The 18,409-nt window shown below is 39.8% G+C and overlaps 1 protein-coding gene across 1 annotated transcript in view; it reads right to left on the bottom strand.

The window, feature by feature from the left end:
- Positions 1-18,409, bottom strand: part of ARMH3 (armadillo like helical domain containing 3) — a 195,356-nt gene that overhangs the window by 85,706 nt on the left and 91,241 nt on the right. The window contains exon 22 of the mRNA XM_037739562.1: positions 14,963-15,038. Coding sequence (XP_037595490.1) covers positions 14,963-15,038 — 76 coding nt within the window. The remainder of the gene's footprint in view (positions 1-14,962; positions 15,039-18,409) is intronic.

The following is an 18,409-nucleotide window of genomic DNA, read 5'->3' as shown; positions in this document are numbered from 1 at the left end:
CAACCTCCACCTCCCGGGTCCCAGTTCATCTGCCTCAGCCTCCCAAGTAGCTGAGATTACAGGCATGCACCACCATGCCCAGCTAATTTTTAGTAGAGACGGGGGTTTCACCATGTTGGCCAGGCTGGTCTCAAACTCCTGACCTCGTGATCCGCCCACCTCAGCCTCCCAAAGTGCTGGGAGTATAGGCATGAGCCACAGCCCTCGGCGAGATACCCATCATTTTAAAGAATGAATGGGCTGGGGGCGGTTCAGGAGTTTGAGACCAGACTGGCCAACATGGTGAAATCCTGTCTCTACTGAAGATACAAAAAAATTAGTCAGGTGTGGTGGTGAGCACTTGTAATCCTAGCTACTTGGGGAGGCTGAGGCAGGAGAATCGCTTGTACTGGGGAGGTGGAGGTTGCAGTGAGCCGAGATCATGCCACTGCACTCCAGAGTGACAGGGCAAGACTTCGTCTCAAAAAAATTAATGGTCTGGAACCTAAAGTATTAAGCACTATTTCACTAAGTATTTGAGCAGAAGCTGAATATATCCCCAACAAATGAGATTTATGCTTTGGGAAGGAGACTGACATACATGGGCTCTTAAGTTCTTTCAGCTTTTAAGGTTCTAACCTGCAGGGGTAAAGCCCCATAGAAAAGATGAGCACTGGTACCTTAGTCATTCTGATATAAACCTGATAATGTATTTTTTATTATTTTATTTTATTTTTTGGAGACAAGGTCTCACTCTGTCATCCAGGCTATAGTACAGTGTGGTGTGATCATAGCTCACTGCAGCCTCAAACTCCTGAGCTCAAGTGATCCTCCTGCCTTAGCCTCCAGAGTAGCTGGGACTACAGGCATATGCCACCACACCTACCTAATTATTTTTTAAATTTTTTGTATGTTGTCCAGGCTGGTCTCATCCTGGCCTCAAGTAATCCTCCTGCCTCAGCCTCCCGAAGCACTGAGATTACAAGTGTGAACTGCCACATGCAGCCAAACATGAGAATTCAGAATGACTGAATATCTGAGTTATATGGCCAGAATTCCACTCTGACTTTTGGGAAAGATATGTGGAAAGGGAAAAATAAGGGATAAGATGAAGAACCGCACATGGATTTAAAATAATTTATTTTTTAAGTACCCTAGATATATAATGGAAAAGGGAAAGAAATTAGGGACCTAAACTATGCCTATTTATACGCTTTGTGGCTAGACCTTATGAAAGTTATAATTAGAGGCCGGGCGCGGTGGCTCACGCCTGTAATTCCAGCACTTTGGGAGGCCGAGGTGGGAGGATCACGAGGTCAGGGGTTCAAGACCAGACTGGCCGACATGGTGAAACCCCATCTCTATTGAAAAATACAAAAATTAGCTGGGCATGGTGGCTTGTGCCTGTAATCCCAGTACTTGAAAGGCTGAGGTAGGAGAATTACTTGAACCAGGACACTCCAGCCTGGGCTACAGAGTAAGGCTCCATCTCAAAAAAAAAAAAAAAGTTATAATTAGAAACCAGTATTTTTATAATTCAATGGCTACATTTCCTAAGAAGAGTTCCTTTGGGGAAAAAAAATTAACCTTTTCTCAGGTGAAAACAAAATTTTTTTTCCTACCTTGGGATTACTAATAATTAAGGAGTAGCACAACCCTAGAGGATCAGGGATAGTTATGCCAGTCAAAGCAGCCCATCTCCAGAGAGCCAGAGGCTAGGGAGAGCTGGCTGGGAAAGAGCAAACACCCAGGAATGATAGAGTTTGGATTGATATAGACTCTGACTCCTTCTCATCCCTACGACCACATTATAGAATGAGTCCACTGGAAATAACCTTTCTTCTAAGGTACTTCCTACTAAGACAAAGCAGCAGTTCTAGGTCACCTTGACTGCCCTGCTGGTTCTCAATTTCTACCACTTAAAAACAGTTGCAAAAATAAGGAAACAGTGGCAGAAATAGAAAAATATAGCAATACTCTTCAATCCACAGACTTTTTTTTTCTTTTTGAGACAGAGTCTTGTTCTGTTGCCAGGCGCCAGGCTGGGGTGCAGTGGCACAATCTTGGCTCACTGCAAACTCTGCCTCCCGGGTTCAAGCAATTCTCCTGCCTCAGCCTCCCAAGTAGCTGAGACTACAGGCGTACGCCACCACGCCCAGCTAATTTTTGTATTTTTTTTTAGTACAGATGGGGTTTCACCCATGTTGGCCAGGATGGTCTCGATCTCTTGACCTGTGGTCCACCCACCTTGGCCTCCCAAAGTGCTGGGATTACAGGAGTGAGCCGCCGCGCCCGGCCAATCCATAGACTTTTAAAGAAGGATCCCTAATCTATCTCACACAAACACCCTGCTTCTCATTCACTCTCTCCCCTTCTCAATCTCTCTCTTCCCATAATTTTGATGCTTACCTAAACAAATTGGGAATAGCATACGGTAGGTTCTGCTGATTGAAAGATTAGCAGAATAAAGGACATATGTCAGAAGGCTCATTTCAGAAAAGAAACCCATGAAAAGTTAAAGCTAAGATTAAAAATTATAGTTAATTTACCATACCATAAAGTTATAGGTAGGAGATCCAATCAATTACTAATTGCACAAGTACAAACCCAAGACCTTTGCTGTATAAATACACATTTACAGAAATAATAGTGTGAGACTGTGGACCTAAAGAGAAAGGAGTGAATGTGCTTTCCTGACATGCGGGGCCCATTTACTTACAGACCTGGGACCAAGAGCTAGAATATTCTGAGCAAACTGCCAATCATACATTTCTTCTCCAATGTTCTTGGCAATTTCATCTCCAACTGTCTGCTTAGAACACAGCCCCTTTTTACATCAAGGTTCATGCTCAGTTAACTCTAGACATCAGGAAGCAGCTATTCCATTATCACTGTCTTAGTCACACAGGCAGTCCTTCCCAGCCACCTCCAAAAGGCTCAAATAAGTATTTGGCATAATTCATTAAGAAAGAGGCAGGGCACGAAGTCTTAGCCTGTAATCCCAGCACTTTGGGAGGCCAACACAGAAGGACTGCTTGAGCTCAGGAGTTCAAAACCAACCTGGCTGGGCAATATAGTGGACCCCGTCACTACAAAAATAAAAATGCTGGATGCAGTGGCTCACGTCTACAATCCCAGCACTTTGGAAGGCCAAGATGGGTGGGTCACTTGAGGTCAGGAGTTCAAGACCAGCCTGGCCAACATGGTGAAACCTCATCTCTGCCAACAATACAAAAAACTAGCTGGGTATGGTGGCACATGCCTGTAATCTCAGCTACTCTGGAGGCTGGGGCATAGAATCGCTTGAGCATGGGAGGCAGAGGTTGCAGTGAGCCAAGACCGTGACACTGCACTCCAGCCTGGGCGACAGAGACGCTGTCTCAAAAATAAAGTAAAATAAAATAAGGAAGAGAAAATATCACTATAGTTAAGCAACAAAAAATAATGTTTAATCATTTGCCAAAACAATATTTAAGGTCACCAGATACATACAAGATCTCTCCCAACTAACTCATAAACATAATAAAAGGTTCTTATAAGGTTCCTCAGGTTGGCTGTTCAAGTTCTTATAGATTCTGAGACTTTACACAGGGTAAGGCCCAATATCTACAAGGCTTCAACTGATATTCTCAAAGAATCCACCCGGAATCACTAAAGAGATCCTTTTCACAGTCCAGTAGCTTGATTCAGGACAAAGGGCTGAGCTCAAGCTGGACCCCTTTTCTCCTGGGAGCAATATTCTAGAAATAGTTCCTAATTTGAGCCAATAAAAATAGGCCACAATTGGCAGCCCCTACCTTAGTGGGAGAAAATGAGATACAAAAGACAGGGCACAAGCCAGGCACAGTGGCGCATGCCTATAGTCCCAGCTACTTGGAAGGCTGAGGTGGGGGGATCACTTGAGCTACAGAGTTTGAGGCTGCAGTGAGCTACAATTATGCCACTGCACTCCAGCCTGGGCAACAGAGAGAGAACTTGTCTCTAAAAGAAAAACAAAAAGTACAATATAATAACATATTGTTGTTGTTGTTGTTGTTTGTTATTGTTTGAGACAGTTTCACTCTTTTCACCCAGGCTGGAGTGCAATGGTGCGATCTCGGCTCACTGAAACCTCTATCTCCTGGGTTGGAGCGATTTTCTTGCCTCAGCCTCCCGGTAGCTGGGATTATAGGCACCCACCACCACGCCCAACTAATTTTTGTATTTTCAGTAGAGATGGGGTTTCATTATGTCAGCCCGGCTGGTCTTGAACTCCTGACCTCAGGTGATCCACCCACCTCAGCCTCCCAAAGTGCTGGGATTACAGGCATGAGCCACCACCTGGAAAATAAAATAAATTTTTTAAAAGACAGAACACAGTACAAGAATATCTTCTACAAACCAACACTGACTCTAGACATAAAGGAACACACCTAACAACTCCTTCTTTGACTACATATCAAAGTATTGTATCCTTTCAAAATTATATACCCCCAAAACAATTATTCCCCTGTTATTCCTGTTACTTTTGTACCTATACTTTGTTATGAAGCTCAATAATGCAGACCTAAAGAGCCAATGAGCACTGACTGCTCACATTTTGAGTACAGGAAAAGAAATAGCTGTAGACTATTAGCTCACCAAGGAATAGAGCAGGATCTAAAAGGCTGTGTTTAACACCTACATGTGAGAAAATCTCCCACAAAGGAAATGTATGTATCTACAATCTAAATACAGATTCCCCCCCCACTATCATCTAGTCCTGCTCCAGAAATCATAAAGTGGACAAAATTAGAGTCCTGTTTCTAGTGAGTCCTCACATTCTCAGGAAAGTGTGTTCTCTGCAAGTAAAGTTTATTGAAGTGGGTGTTGTGTGGATATGTTATTTAGAGTTGTACAGGAGTAACATTTCAATATTCACTGGAATCAATGTAGTATAAATCTGAAGCTGATTCTGATAAATTAAGATATGTATAGTAAGACCTAGAGCAATTACTATGGAAATAACTAAAAAAATAGTGAAAAAAAATTGTTAAAGCAATAAAAATGCCTTTTAGAAAATATTCACTTAATGCAAAAGAAGGCAGTAAAGAAGGATTAAACTAACAAAAAATGAGCTAACAATACCTCTCTGGTCTGCAGATATTGCATATGGACACAAAGCATAGACTGAATATCCCTTATCCAAAATGCTTGGGACCAGAAGTGTTTTAGGTTTCCGATTTTTTTTTAATTTGCACTATACTTACCAGTTGAGCATCCCTAATCCAGAAATCTGAAACACAAATTGTTCCAATGGGCATTTCCCTTAAGCATCATGTTGGTATTCAAAAAGTTTCAGATTTCAGAGCATTTCAGAGTTCAGATTTTCAAATTTGAGATGCTCATCCTGCACTAGCAAACTGAATCCAGCGGAATACAAAAATTACACACCATGACCAAGTAGGATTTAACCCAGGAATGCAAGGTTTGTTTAACATCTGAAAATCAATTAATGTAGTACACTGTATCAATAGAATAAGAAATAAAAACCACAAAATCATCTCAATAGAAGCAGAAAAAGCATCTGACAAAATCCAACACCCTTTGATGATAAAAGCACCCAACAAACTAAAAACAGAAGAGACTTTCTTCAACCTGATAAAGAGTATCTACAAAAAAAAAAAAAGTCCACAGCTAAATGTTTAATAAATTAAAATACAAGAACAAAAATCTATTAGGTTGATGCAAAAGTAATTGAGGCTTTGCCATTACTTTGCACCAACCTATAAAACCACCTATAATTCTACCAACCAAAGATAAGAACATGCTTGTTAATAGCCTCTCAAGTATATGTGTATTCGTTTTGGGAACATTCTTTTACTGTAATGATATAGCCAAGACTGCATGGTCAAACATCTCCTCAAAGGACTAAAAGTGATAGAAAACGCAAACTCTCCCCACCCCAATTATTTTTCCATTAATGATACAAAGGCACAGGCTGACAGCCAAAGTTCCAGTATTGCCCCTGATGTAGCTTCTAACTAATATCATTTTGTATCTCTGGTCCCTACTAAGTCCACATGATTAGGGACAAAGGACTGAACAAAGTTGGATATGAAAGGGGCTAAGATTCCCAGACTTGCACAATCAGAACAACAATTTAAAAATAATAACAATAAACATGTATATAGCACTGAATATGTGCGAGGCACTATTCTACATACTTTATAGTCATTTAATAATATCAATAATGACATAGATCCATTGTTATCCTCACTTTATAGCTGAGAAACCTCAGGGAAAGAATGGTTAAAATAACTTGTCCAAAGTAATGGTAGAGCTGGGACTCAAACTCAGACAACCTGACTCTACATCCCTACACTTAACCACTACATTATGCTATCTCTTAAACAGCAGAATGAGCAAACCTAAAAAACAAAAAGGAATAGAAATATGTAGGAAAAAATGTGGAGAGGCTCCATTTACATCCCTTATCAGTTAAGTTCCAAATTCAGCCTGATTCGAGTTGAGAAATCTGAACTGTGATTATCTCAAAAAAGCAGCTGGGGCCAAGCACAGTGGCTCACGCCTATAATCCCAGCACTTTGGGAGGCAGAGGCTCACATCTGAGGTCAGTAGTTCGAGACCAGCCAGGCCAACATGGTGAAACTCCATCTTTACTAAAAATAAAAAAAATTAGCGGGGCGTAGTGGCAGGCACCAATAATCCCAGCTACTTGGGAGGCTGAGGCAGGAGAATCACTTGAACCCGAGAGGCAAAGACTGTAGTGAGCTGAGACCACACAATTACACTCCAGCCTCGACAACAAGAACAAAACTCCACCTAAAAAAAACAAAAAACAAACAAACAAACAAAAAAAGCAATGGGCATTAAGGAAACTGAATATCCGTAGGCCAAAAAATGAAGTTGGAAGCTTACTTTACATCATATATAAAAATTCACTCAAAATGGATCAAAGGAAGCTGGGTGTAGTAGCTGTAGTCCTTGCTACTAGGGAGGCTGAGTCAGGAGGATCACTTAAGCCCAGGAGTTCAAGATGAGCCTGGGCAACGTAGTGAGACCCCACCTCAAAAAACAAAAAAAGATCAAAGACTGAAATGTAAGGGCTAAAACAACATAAAACTCTTAGAAGAAAACATGGGGATAACCTTATGACATTGGATTTGGCAATGGTTTATTGGATGTAATAACAAAAACATAAGCAACAAATGAAAAAATAGCTAAGTTGGATTTCATCAAAATTAAAAACTTGTCCATCAAAGGACACCATCAATGAAATGAAAGGCAACCCATAAAATGGGAGAAAATATCTGCACATCATATATCTGATAATGAATTAATAGGTAGAAAATATAAAGAACTCCTAAAACTCAACAACAAAAAACCAAAAAACTCCATTAAAAAATGAGCAGAAGACTTCAATAGACATTTCTCCAAAGAAGATATACAAATGGCCAATAAGTATATAAAAAGATGCTCAACATCACTAGTCATTAAAAAAAATGAAATTGCCAGGCGTGGTGGCTCACGCCTGTAATCCTAGCACTTTGGGAGGCCAAGGTGGGTGGATCACCTGAGGTCAGGAGTTCAAGACAAGCATGGCCATCATGGTGAAACCCCAATCTTAAAAANAAAAAAAAAAAAAAAAAAAGGAAAAAAAAAGAAATTAAAATCACTATGAGATACCACTTCATACCTACTGGGATGGTTAGTAATCAAAAAATGAAACAGAGGAGAGAGGCGGAGCAAAAAACAAAAACAGAAACAGAAAACAAGTGTTGGGAAGAATGTGAAGAAATTGGAAAATAAAATGGTGCAGCCACTTTGAGTGGCAGTTACTCAAAATGTTATACAGAGAATTACCATATGATTCAGCAATAACACTTCTGGGTACATAACCGAAAGAAATGAAAGCAGAGTCTCAAAAAGAGATTTATATACACTCATGTTCACACCAGCATTAGTCACAATAGCTAAAAGGTAGAAGCAACCTAAGTGTCCGTTGACACGACAATAGAGAAGCAAAATGTAGTATATTCATACAATGCAATATTATTCATCCCTAAAAAGGAAATTCTGATACGTGCTACAACAGGGACAAACCTTGAGAACATTATATTAGGCAAAATAATCCAGGCATGAAGGACAAACATTTTGTAATTCCTCTTATACAAAGTTTCTAGAATAATCAAATTCATAGAAACACAAAACAGAATGATGATTGCTAGAGGCTGGGAGAAGGAAGGAACAGGGAATTTGTATGTGATGGGTACAGAGTTTCAGTTGAAGAAAAAGAAGTAGCCCTGGCGATGGATGTTGGTGATGGTTGTGCAACAGTGTGAACGTACTTACCACTAAGCTGTATACTTAAAAATCGTTAAAATAGTACATTTTATGTTATGTGTATTTTTACCACAACTTAAAAAAATAGGGCAAATGTAGAAAAAGGCCCTAAGAAAATTTCAGGATAAGTTTAGGATGGGTTTTAGATGCTAAAGTCACACTCATTTAAACACAGTAGCCCCCAGGTAAAAATCTGAATATTTACTTACAGAAGTCTGAATCTCCTAAACTAAGACTTCTTTACTGGACTGCAGTTCACCCAGCCCAGCTATGACCTATTGTAAAACTTCATTTTGCAGCATAAACCAAGCTAGGGTAAAACAGATGATTAACCACATGGGATTCAGAGTTTAGTTTTTCAATTCTAGCTGAAGTCTTAAGAGATTAGGGAACAGCGACCATTAGAATGATATGTAATGCTCCTAGTCATTGAGTAAACAATATTATACCAGCTTCATTTTGGTACTTTGTTTTAATCTGCATAATGCTTTTCATTTTCTCTAATGGGAGATCAGCAGGGTCTGATTAACAGAAGAAAAAAAAAAAGGTCGTTATTGAGAAACTCTAACTCAGGGGAGATAATCTGAGCCTACCTGCCACCTCGGAGCAGACAACTGCACAATAGAAGGTTATGTTCATGTACTCCGTGCTACTCAAGAGTCAACAGCCCAATGGCTCTACTTCTATCATTAATCACTTTAGTCCACATTTACTTTTCACTACACTAAGTTGCATCCCTCATCTGAAGTGCTTGGGCATGAAACTGCTTCTCTCTCATTAGTATCCATTTTGTTAAGAGAACTATAGAAATGAGGCAAAGATTTTAGCCCAAACAGGTGAGTGAGCAAGGAAAGCTGGGGAGATTTTGGCTAGATGAGCCCTCACATCCATTCCTAACACTAACTTTGTTGCCATCGACAGTAATTACTGCTTGAAGGCTTATTTCCTGTAACATTCAGAATTCTATACACAGCCTATTCTATAGGATGTCATACTCAATAAACCCCATTATCTCAGAGGCTGCTGAGAGCTATTCTTGTTCCCTAGCCTCCCCAGCACTGTACACTTACTGTGTGTGCACATGCACGCATGCGTGTGCACCCATGTATGATAGGAAGAGTGTTTTTTAGGGTGAAAGAAAACAGCTACATAAGCACTTAAGTAGAAAGAGTGGGTGAGGGGACCACTTTGGCACTCAAACAAAAAGACCATGAAGTGAACAGGGAAACAGGAAGCAAACTTGCTAGGTGAACAATTAAGAGATTTACAAAGAAATGCACTAAATTCTCATTCCAAATCCCAGGCTTGTCACTAATCATAATAACTAAAAAGTAATTCTTGAAGAAATACTGAACTTCAGCTTAATGCATTCTAAATAAAGAAAAAAGTTAATACATTAACCATAGTTAAAACTTGATCTATCTTAAGAAAATTACAGATTGGGAGAATCACCTACTTGCAGTATGATTCAGTCACTATTTTCTTTTGTGAGCAATCAGAGAATAGGATTTTGAACTTGGTCCCAATAAAATGCTCATTAAGTGAAAAGCATTAAAATGTTAATCTGAAGAGATTTCATTTAGGGCTTCAAATTACTTACCCTGAAAGTTGTTTGTTTAGATGAGGTCAGATTTTAGTTCACCATCTTTCTCTCTTTTGACTAATAAGGTTAATTGTCAGCAGACATCTTCCTAAAGTACAAGACCTCACTGGGATTGCCTGCCAAGTGTTGGCAGGAACTACTTAGCATGTAAGTCTCCAGGCAAGACTTCCCAAATTTCAGGATAAGTTTAGGAGGAGTTTTAGATGCTAAAGTCACACTCATCTAAAACACTGCAGACCCCAAATAAAAATCTTAATTACAATATCTGAATTGTCATTAACAGTCTCCTAAACCAAGACTCCTTTACCGTGCTACAGTTCACCTAGCAGCCCTGCACTGGCCCCTCAAAGCACTCCTTTGTGAACCACTAGATCTGTGGAAGCAACTGAAGCAACAATTACACCAACAAGTAGAATCTCAAAGGTGGAGCAATAGATGTATATTTTATAGCAAAGCAATGACACAACTCTCCTATAGAAAGGAAAACATATAGGGCCCTGTTTGTTGGTAAACACCAATAAAAACAGCAGTTTCTAAGCAGCTGCATTTTAAGAATCTCACTGAAGGATCAAACAGGAAGAGAGAGGCAAATTGTTTAAACACAACTAACTTTGACAGTTAAAAAACTAGCTTGACTAAGCCAAGAAAGACAAGTGAAAAGCAAAAAGACTGACACGAGAAAATTTAGGCCTCCAAATGTGTCAAAGTACTTTTAACTTTCACTGTCACAATCTAAACTAAGTATTCTTAGAACAGAAAGGTCTACAGCCTTCCTGCTGCCTTTCACTTGCTGGGGAGGCACTATGTTACGGTAGTCATTAGATGCACTGCATTCCAGATCTCAAAGACATAATTTGGGGCTATCATCAACTGACAAACTAGTCTGGAAGGCCTCAGAGCTGTTTGGTGTCTGAAGACTTCACATGCAACCCAAGCCCTTCCTATGGCTATCAAAGAACATACTACAGAAGAGGTGGCTAAGAGTTTGTTTACTCTGTCTTAGAAATCCTTTTCAGATGTGGGATCAGCACAAATACCTTTTATAAACAGCAGAAGCAAATGCTGTACAACATCAGAATTTTACTGCTAAGCCTTTATATCTCTATCCTTGATAATCGACTTGGTGTTAAATATCCCACAGTATTCCTGGGGAGCCACAGATCAGATTTTCTGACCCAGGGTCCTTGTTTTCTAAACCACAGAAAGTAGTGTCATGGGTATATAAGACAAGCTATTAGAGAAAGGCAAAAGAGCCTGAGGCAGCACTCATTATCATTGGTTTAGTGGAGTACAGACTTCCAACTCATACTATTTTTTGTCCTCTGCTAAGAGAATACTGACTGAGAAAAGAAAACTCCCTGGACTGCCCTCATCCAAAGCCATCAAGTTCTCCCTACCAAGGAAAGCAAAACATCTTTCAAGGTTAAGGTAACATCTTAACTTTTACAGAAAAGAAAAATGAGGGCCAGGTGCGGTGGCTCACGCCTGTAATCCTAGCACTTTGGGAGGCCGAGGCGGGTGGATCACGAGGTCAACAGATCGAGACCATCCTGGTCAAAATGGTGAAACCCCGTCTCTACTAAAACTACAAAAAATTAGCTGGGCATGGTGGCACGTGCCTGTAATCCCAGCTGCTCAGGAGGCTGAGGCAGGAGAATTGCCTGAACCCAGGAGGCGGAGGTTGCGCCATTGCACTCCAGCCTGGGTAACAAGAGCGAAAAACAAAAAAAAAAAAAAAAAAAAAAAAAATGAAGATGTACTTAGGAAACACTCTAAGGAAGACTCAAAATGCTAAATCTAAAAAAACACTATAGCAATTCCTCAAAAAATAAAAATAAACACAGAATTACCATATGACACAGCAAGTCCTCTTCTGGGGATATGTCCCCAAAAAGTGAAAGTGGGGTCTTAAACAGGTATTTGTATACCCATGTTCATAGCAGCATTATTTATAATAATCAAAAAGTAGAAGCAACTCAAGTGTTCATCAACAGATGAATGGATAAGCAAAATTTGGTATAACAGGCAGAGGAATATTATTCAGCCTAAAAAGGAAGGTAATTATGACACATGCTACAACAGAAATGAACCTTGAAGACACAAGTGAAATAACCAGTAGTTTACAGTTCACTAGCTTTCACATGCATTACATTATATAATTCTCACAACCATTACCCTGTGATATAATTAATATCACTATCCACCCACTTTATAAATGGTAGAGGCCCACAGAAGCTAAGTAATTTGCTCAAGGTCACAAAGTAAGTGGTAGGACAAAAGAAAAAAATATAGTTTTTCCAACTCAAATTTCCATATTCCTTTCAATACATCATGATGAGTTTTCAGTTTACCCCTCCATGTTAGTATTCAATGCAACTTTATAGAAGGAGGCATTATGGTTTGGAAGAAAGAGCAGTCCTGAACTTGGACTTAGAAGACCTATGATTAGGCTAGGCGCAGTGGCTCACACCTGTAATCCCAGCACTTTGGGAGGCCAAGGTGGGTGGATCACTTGGGCTCAGGAGTTTGAGACCAGCCTTGGCAACAGAGCGAAACTCCATCTCTACAAAAAATACAAAAATTAGCCAAGTGTGTTGACACATGCCTGTAGTCCCAGCTACTTGAGAGGCTGAGGTGGGAAGACTGCTTGAGCCCGGGAGGCAGAGGTTGCAGTGAGCAGAAATCATGCCACTGTACTCTAGCCTGGGCAACAGAGTCAGACTCTGTCCCAAAGAAAAAAAGAAGACCTATTATTAATTCTCAGCTTTGCCAAGGAACAAATATGGGGCCTTCCACAATATATAACATCTTTAAGACTCAGTTTCATCACTAGGAAAAAGTATATTTTAAAAAGTACATAATACACCCTATAGAGTTTGAAGATTAAAGAAGATTGTATAAGAAAGACCAGCACAAAGTCTGGCATTTAACACGTGAGAATAGATGTCAGGAAAAAAAAAAAAACAGTACACTTTTGCAGGCTTAGTACCAGTTGTATTTTTCCCTGATCTGGCCTTACTGTGGTTGACATTAAACACTTCTTTCCAATTATCTCTTGAGAAAATTTATTTATTTATTTATTTTTTTTTTTTTTTGAGACAGGGTCTCAAAGTGGCATGATCCTGGCTCACTATAGCTTCTGCCTGACCTCCTCGGCTCAAATGATCCTCCCACCTCAGGATCCTGAGTAGCTGGGACTACAGGCACGTGCCACCAGACCCAGCTAATTATCTTTTTTTTAAGAGACAGGGTCTCACTATGTTGGCCAGGCTGGTTTTGAATTCCTGGGCTCAAGTGATCCTCCCACCTCTATCTCCCAAAGGGCCAGGATTACAGGCGTGAGCCACTGAGCCTATCTGTGACTGGATCTTTTTGCTACTTTATGTGTATACAGAGTCCAATTATTAGCAACAGTAAAAATTATGTGATTATTGCCACAAGTTCATCAGAGAAATTTAAGGAATGAAAATGAAGGCAGAGGCCTGACAGTCATGCAGACAGAAGAAAGAGGTTACATGGTAACAAGGCTTAGCCCAGTCCCTTCTTAGCTGTCAGAAAAAGGAGAGGTCAAAAGCTTAAATCAGCTGTTTGATGGCCCCTGGGAAGAACAGGGACAGTAGCCAAGCCAGAAACCACAAAAAGGAAAAGCAACAAAGTAGAAGATAAAGCAAGCATAAAGGAATGTGATCAAGGAAACAGGCCCCAGATGAAAAGGAGTTGCCTGAAAAGCCTACATAAATACACGAATAAGTCAACACAACATAAATTATGTCCATATGCACTTCATACCCTACCCCAGAACCTGGTGCTTCAATCAAATACCCACATTTGTCATACTGCCCTTGGGTCATAAAGAGGTATTTGGGAGTAGGCAGTTTGCAATTCCTGATTCTTACAGAAAATCACATTTATCATAAGGCCTTATCACAGTAGCTGGATTATTTGCTAGGTGCAGAGATGCAATTATTTGTGAGATTTATAAAATTGTGTTTGATGCCAAATGACTCTGGAGACAGGTAAGGCAAACCAACCTTCGTTGCAATCTTGTTAGCACATCTCATCCCATGCTTCCTCATCCCAGCCCTCTTAACACACACATTTCACATCTCTCCTTTTATGCCCAGATGTGCCAAACAGTGTAGTAAAGCACTGCAGGAACAGGAAATTTTACCTTTAAATACAAAGAAAGAAAAGACATAGGAAAAAAAAAATCACAGCCCAGCTTTGTCACACATTAGAATCTATACCAATTTGTAAATGTGCATTACTATTACTAGGAATGTCTGGCAAGGCTTACATCTGGAGCTAAATCAAGTTCCCCATCTGTTGGGTTTGCCTCTTTTACTCAATGTTAATTTTCCAATTGTTTATAAGAACAATGTAATAACTGTAGAGAAAATGAAAAATCATAGGCACAAAGGGAGCAAGAAACAGAAGAAAAGTCAGATATAGGTTTCCCAATGGTGAAAGCACTTTCTCCTCTCATTAACCAACAACTCACGCCTATGTATGGGTGGTAACTCCTCAAGACCCTGACCAACTCCATGCCTGACACAACTTTATCCAATACATACGGCACTCTGTAATTGCCTTGCTGTTTTATAAGCAACCTAAAATGACTTAGCTCCATAGACTCCTATTTGCCTCTGTTTACCAAAATATAAATAGTCACGTAAAGTAAAAGGTCAACATTCTAGATAACCATGAGTCATTCACTGAAGTCATGGAGAAAAGCTGAACATTTTTGGAGAAAAGCTTTCAGATGACCTATACACAGAGAACACTCTGGCAACTAGCATGCCTGAAAAGGGCTTGTAACCATCTCTCAGAAAAAAAAAATTCACAGAACAGCCAGCACTTTGAGCTGTTTCAATATGACAAAATAAAAGCCTGGTGTACTCCTGCTTTTCTTGATCAAGTACGACAATTTTTCTTCCACTCCTACAGACATCAAGGCTTAAAATAGGAGAGTGTTCAACACATTCTACATAGAAAGGTACAATAAACCTGAGGAAGAGCCAAGGAACTCTGCAAGAGATACTTCTCATTCCTTACCTGATATTAACCAATGCATGGGTCACCTTGCTAGCTGCTTCTTTCCACTGGCCTGCATTGGTAGAAAGTCTCAGGACTGCAAAGAAGGAAAGAACACAGATCTGTCAAACCCCCGGTATAAAACACAAACATGAGGAATGAAGACACATCTCAGAATAGCACTCTCAGAATAACCAAACAAAGCCTGTGCCAATCTTCTGTTAAAAACATCCTCAGCTTAGATAAAAATATAAGGGTTTACAGAATTCTCTCAACTATTTTCACTCGAGTTTTTTCTCTAACTTCTTTTCACTTTCTATCAAAATACTCTACTCATTCTCTGCCTTTGGTTTTCCCTCCCCTCTGCTAATAGGGTTCCATAACTTAATATTTGCATTCATTTAAAATCTACACTGGGGTGCTGATGTGAGGGTTACCTGGTTGCCATATTTATCATTTCCCTAATGGTGGGGGCTGATTTAGTAGAACTGGCTGGCTTAGTTGATGTCCCTTCCTGCTCTACGTATACATATAAACTTCTTAACATATAAACTCAGTCAAACAGGACACATCCACATGGAGGGTGGTCACGTGTCAATCAAGGATTAACCTTTTCTTGGTCCTCTGACTTAACTGTGTGACCTGAAAAATGACTTAACTGTGTGACCTGAAAAATGAATCCACAAGAATGTTCTTCCTTTGACCAAATTCTCTCCCTTTTCCAAGCTCATACACGGAGGAAAGGTAATAGAAATACTAACCTGAATATATCCTCTATCAGCTATGATCTTCAGAGCCACACATTAAAGTACCTATGCCATTTTAGAAAACAGACAAAACAGCACAAGGGCTCCTTGAAAGAGCAAGCACATGGAAGGAACTCTAAGTATATGTTTTAACGAATGGTTAATTAATAAGAGCTAAGTATGTGGAGGACTTACTACATGCCAGGCACTGGACCAAGTTAGGTTATATGTAATGTAGCACACAGATATGGAAAACCAAGACTCAGAGGAGACAAGTATGGTAACTGACTGTGGTCATTCACACAAGTTGTAAGTAATGGAGCTGGAATTTGAACCTGAAGGGAATGACTCAAGAGCCTACATTTACAAAGAGGAGAACAAGATCTCTGAAGCCAATGGTTGGGATTCAAGTCCAGCCCCTGCCAGCTACTAGCGAATAACAGCAATACCCATATGAAAGAATTGTTATACATAAAGCTCTTAGATTCGTGCCTGCCACATAGTAAATGAGATAAAGTTTGGCTCTTATTAATTTCAATAGACTACCTCCCAAGTGAATGAATGAATGTATCTGAAACTTTCCCAAAAGAAAAAAAGTAGGGCCTCACTGACATTAAGAAATGTGTGATCAATCTGTATATGACCTTCATAGCTGAGTAGCATCAGTGTCTATGCCTGACCCAGGATTCTTAGGCAAGAGCTGCAGTAGTAGCTCTATTAGAGGGAGGGCCTGCAGCTGTAATGCGGGGAAGAAAACTCATCTGGCTGCTCTACATCTGTTCCAGCAATGTCTCACTTTTATAAATTCATGCAATTTTATGAAAAAGAAGATAAGACAGGCGCCTTAATAAAACACATCAAGAGTGCTGCTTTTTTAATTTATAAGATTTAGTACAGGGAATATAGTATAGTATTGTTCAACTCAACTGTGAAATTTATTTAGATGCATTGGTTTTTCACCAGATCCCCCACAAAATCACAAGTTCTCTGATGGTAGGAACCTAGAATTTTGTGCAATTGAGCTGAATTTTCTCCTTCTCACATTTTCACAGAAGTATTGAACTCTGTCCATGGATTACTTGTCTGTAATATCCTCTCAGCTCTCCTCCTTACTGAACAGGCAGCCAGATGACCTCATCACTGCATTTCCTTTGAAAACGCCATTGGTTTTTACATTCTTTTCTAAGCTACCAAACTAAAACACAAAATTATTTCAAAATTCCCTAAAAGCCTCAAACTAAGGCAAATATTTATGTATTAAATTATTGTACACAAAAACAATATGCAGCCATTTAAAAAGAGACATGAAAATTACAAAAAATTTAAATTGTATGTTAAAAAAGACAAGCTAGAAAGATATCATGATTACAACTCCGTAAAACTATGCATGCATGCGGATTAATATATAAAAATGAAAACAGTGGTAGTACTAGAGCCAAGGAATTATAAGATTTTAAATATTTTCTATGCTTTTTCTTTAGTATTGGTAATTATCTTTGATTTTAAAAATAAGAAAAGACAATTTAAAACATAATGTCATTTATGGTTCTGGGTAGCTTCTGTGGAGGTACTTCCTATACAGTGGGCTTCTCTGCAGCCAAACAAGAACAGTAAGTGTGTGCTTTTATCAAAAATGTCTTAGTGAGCTGGGCACGGTGGCTCAACCCTGTAACCCCAGCACTTTGGGCGACTGAGGCGGGTAGACCACTTGAGGTCAGGCGTTCAAGACCAGCCTGGCCAACACAATGAAACCCTGTCTCTACTAAAATTACAAACAAAAAATCAGGTGGGCATGGTCGCACGTGCCTGCAGTCCTAGCTACTCGGGAGGCTAAGGCAGGAAAACTGCTCGAACCCAGGAGGCAGAGGTTGCAGTGAGCTGAGATTGTGCCACTGCCCTCCAATCTGGGTGACAGAGCAAGACTCCATCTCAAAAAACAAAAAACAAAGTCTTTTCTCTTCTAGCCAAGATGCTAGAAAGACATAACTTACCCTCTTACCTTAAACAACAGAAAACTGGACAAAACATAAAACAACGGCTGTCAGACACTGGAAAATAAGCAGTATAGAATTATGATCCCCCAAAAGGAGGAAAACAAAGAAGGTGAACCCTACGACTTCCCTACAGAGAAGTTCCTACACCGCAGGGCTAGAAAAAGGAATCTAAACAGAAGCCAGAAGTCTTGCCAAATTGAAGACACAGAGATCAGCATTTGGAGAGACCAAGACATCTAGAAGGTGTACGGCAGAAAGCTGGCAAGGAGTAAGTTTGACAGACAGCTCTGAAGATCTCTTACATCTCTTGCAGACACTGATCTATGCATACAGAAGAAGAAACTAGCCAAGGCTGACGGCAAAGAACCACTGGAAAGGAGAAGAAACTGAGGAGCTCATGGCAAGCTCTACAATGAAAATAACTTGTTTCCACCACCAAGAGTGGAAAGACCTATTAATACACAGAGTATCAGGCAGATTCCGTAAATGGGTACTGCATTTGTAATGGGACAAATTAGCCTACATTAAAGGTTGCTCTTGATCTGCCCTCAACCCTTAAAAGCAAACCCTGAAAAGATCCAACTGATTCCACATAACATAATCACATTCCAGAATAAACTCCAATGTTACATAAAAGAAACATAACAAAATCCAGCATCCACATCATAAAAATCACAACTTCTAAATCCTAATAACAAAAATAACCAGGCATGCAAAGAAACAAAAAA

The sequence above is a fragment of the Cebus imitator genome, unplaced genomic scaffold (genome assembly GCF_001604975.1).
Source record: "Cebus imitator isolate Cc_AM_T3 unplaced genomic scaffold, Cebus_imitator-1.0 Scaffold71, whole genome shotgun sequence".
NCBI classification, from domain to species: Eukaryota; Metazoa; Chordata; class Mammalia; order Primates; family Cebidae; genus Cebus; species Cebus imitator.
This window is presented reverse-complemented; position numbering and strand designations above follow the sequence as displayed.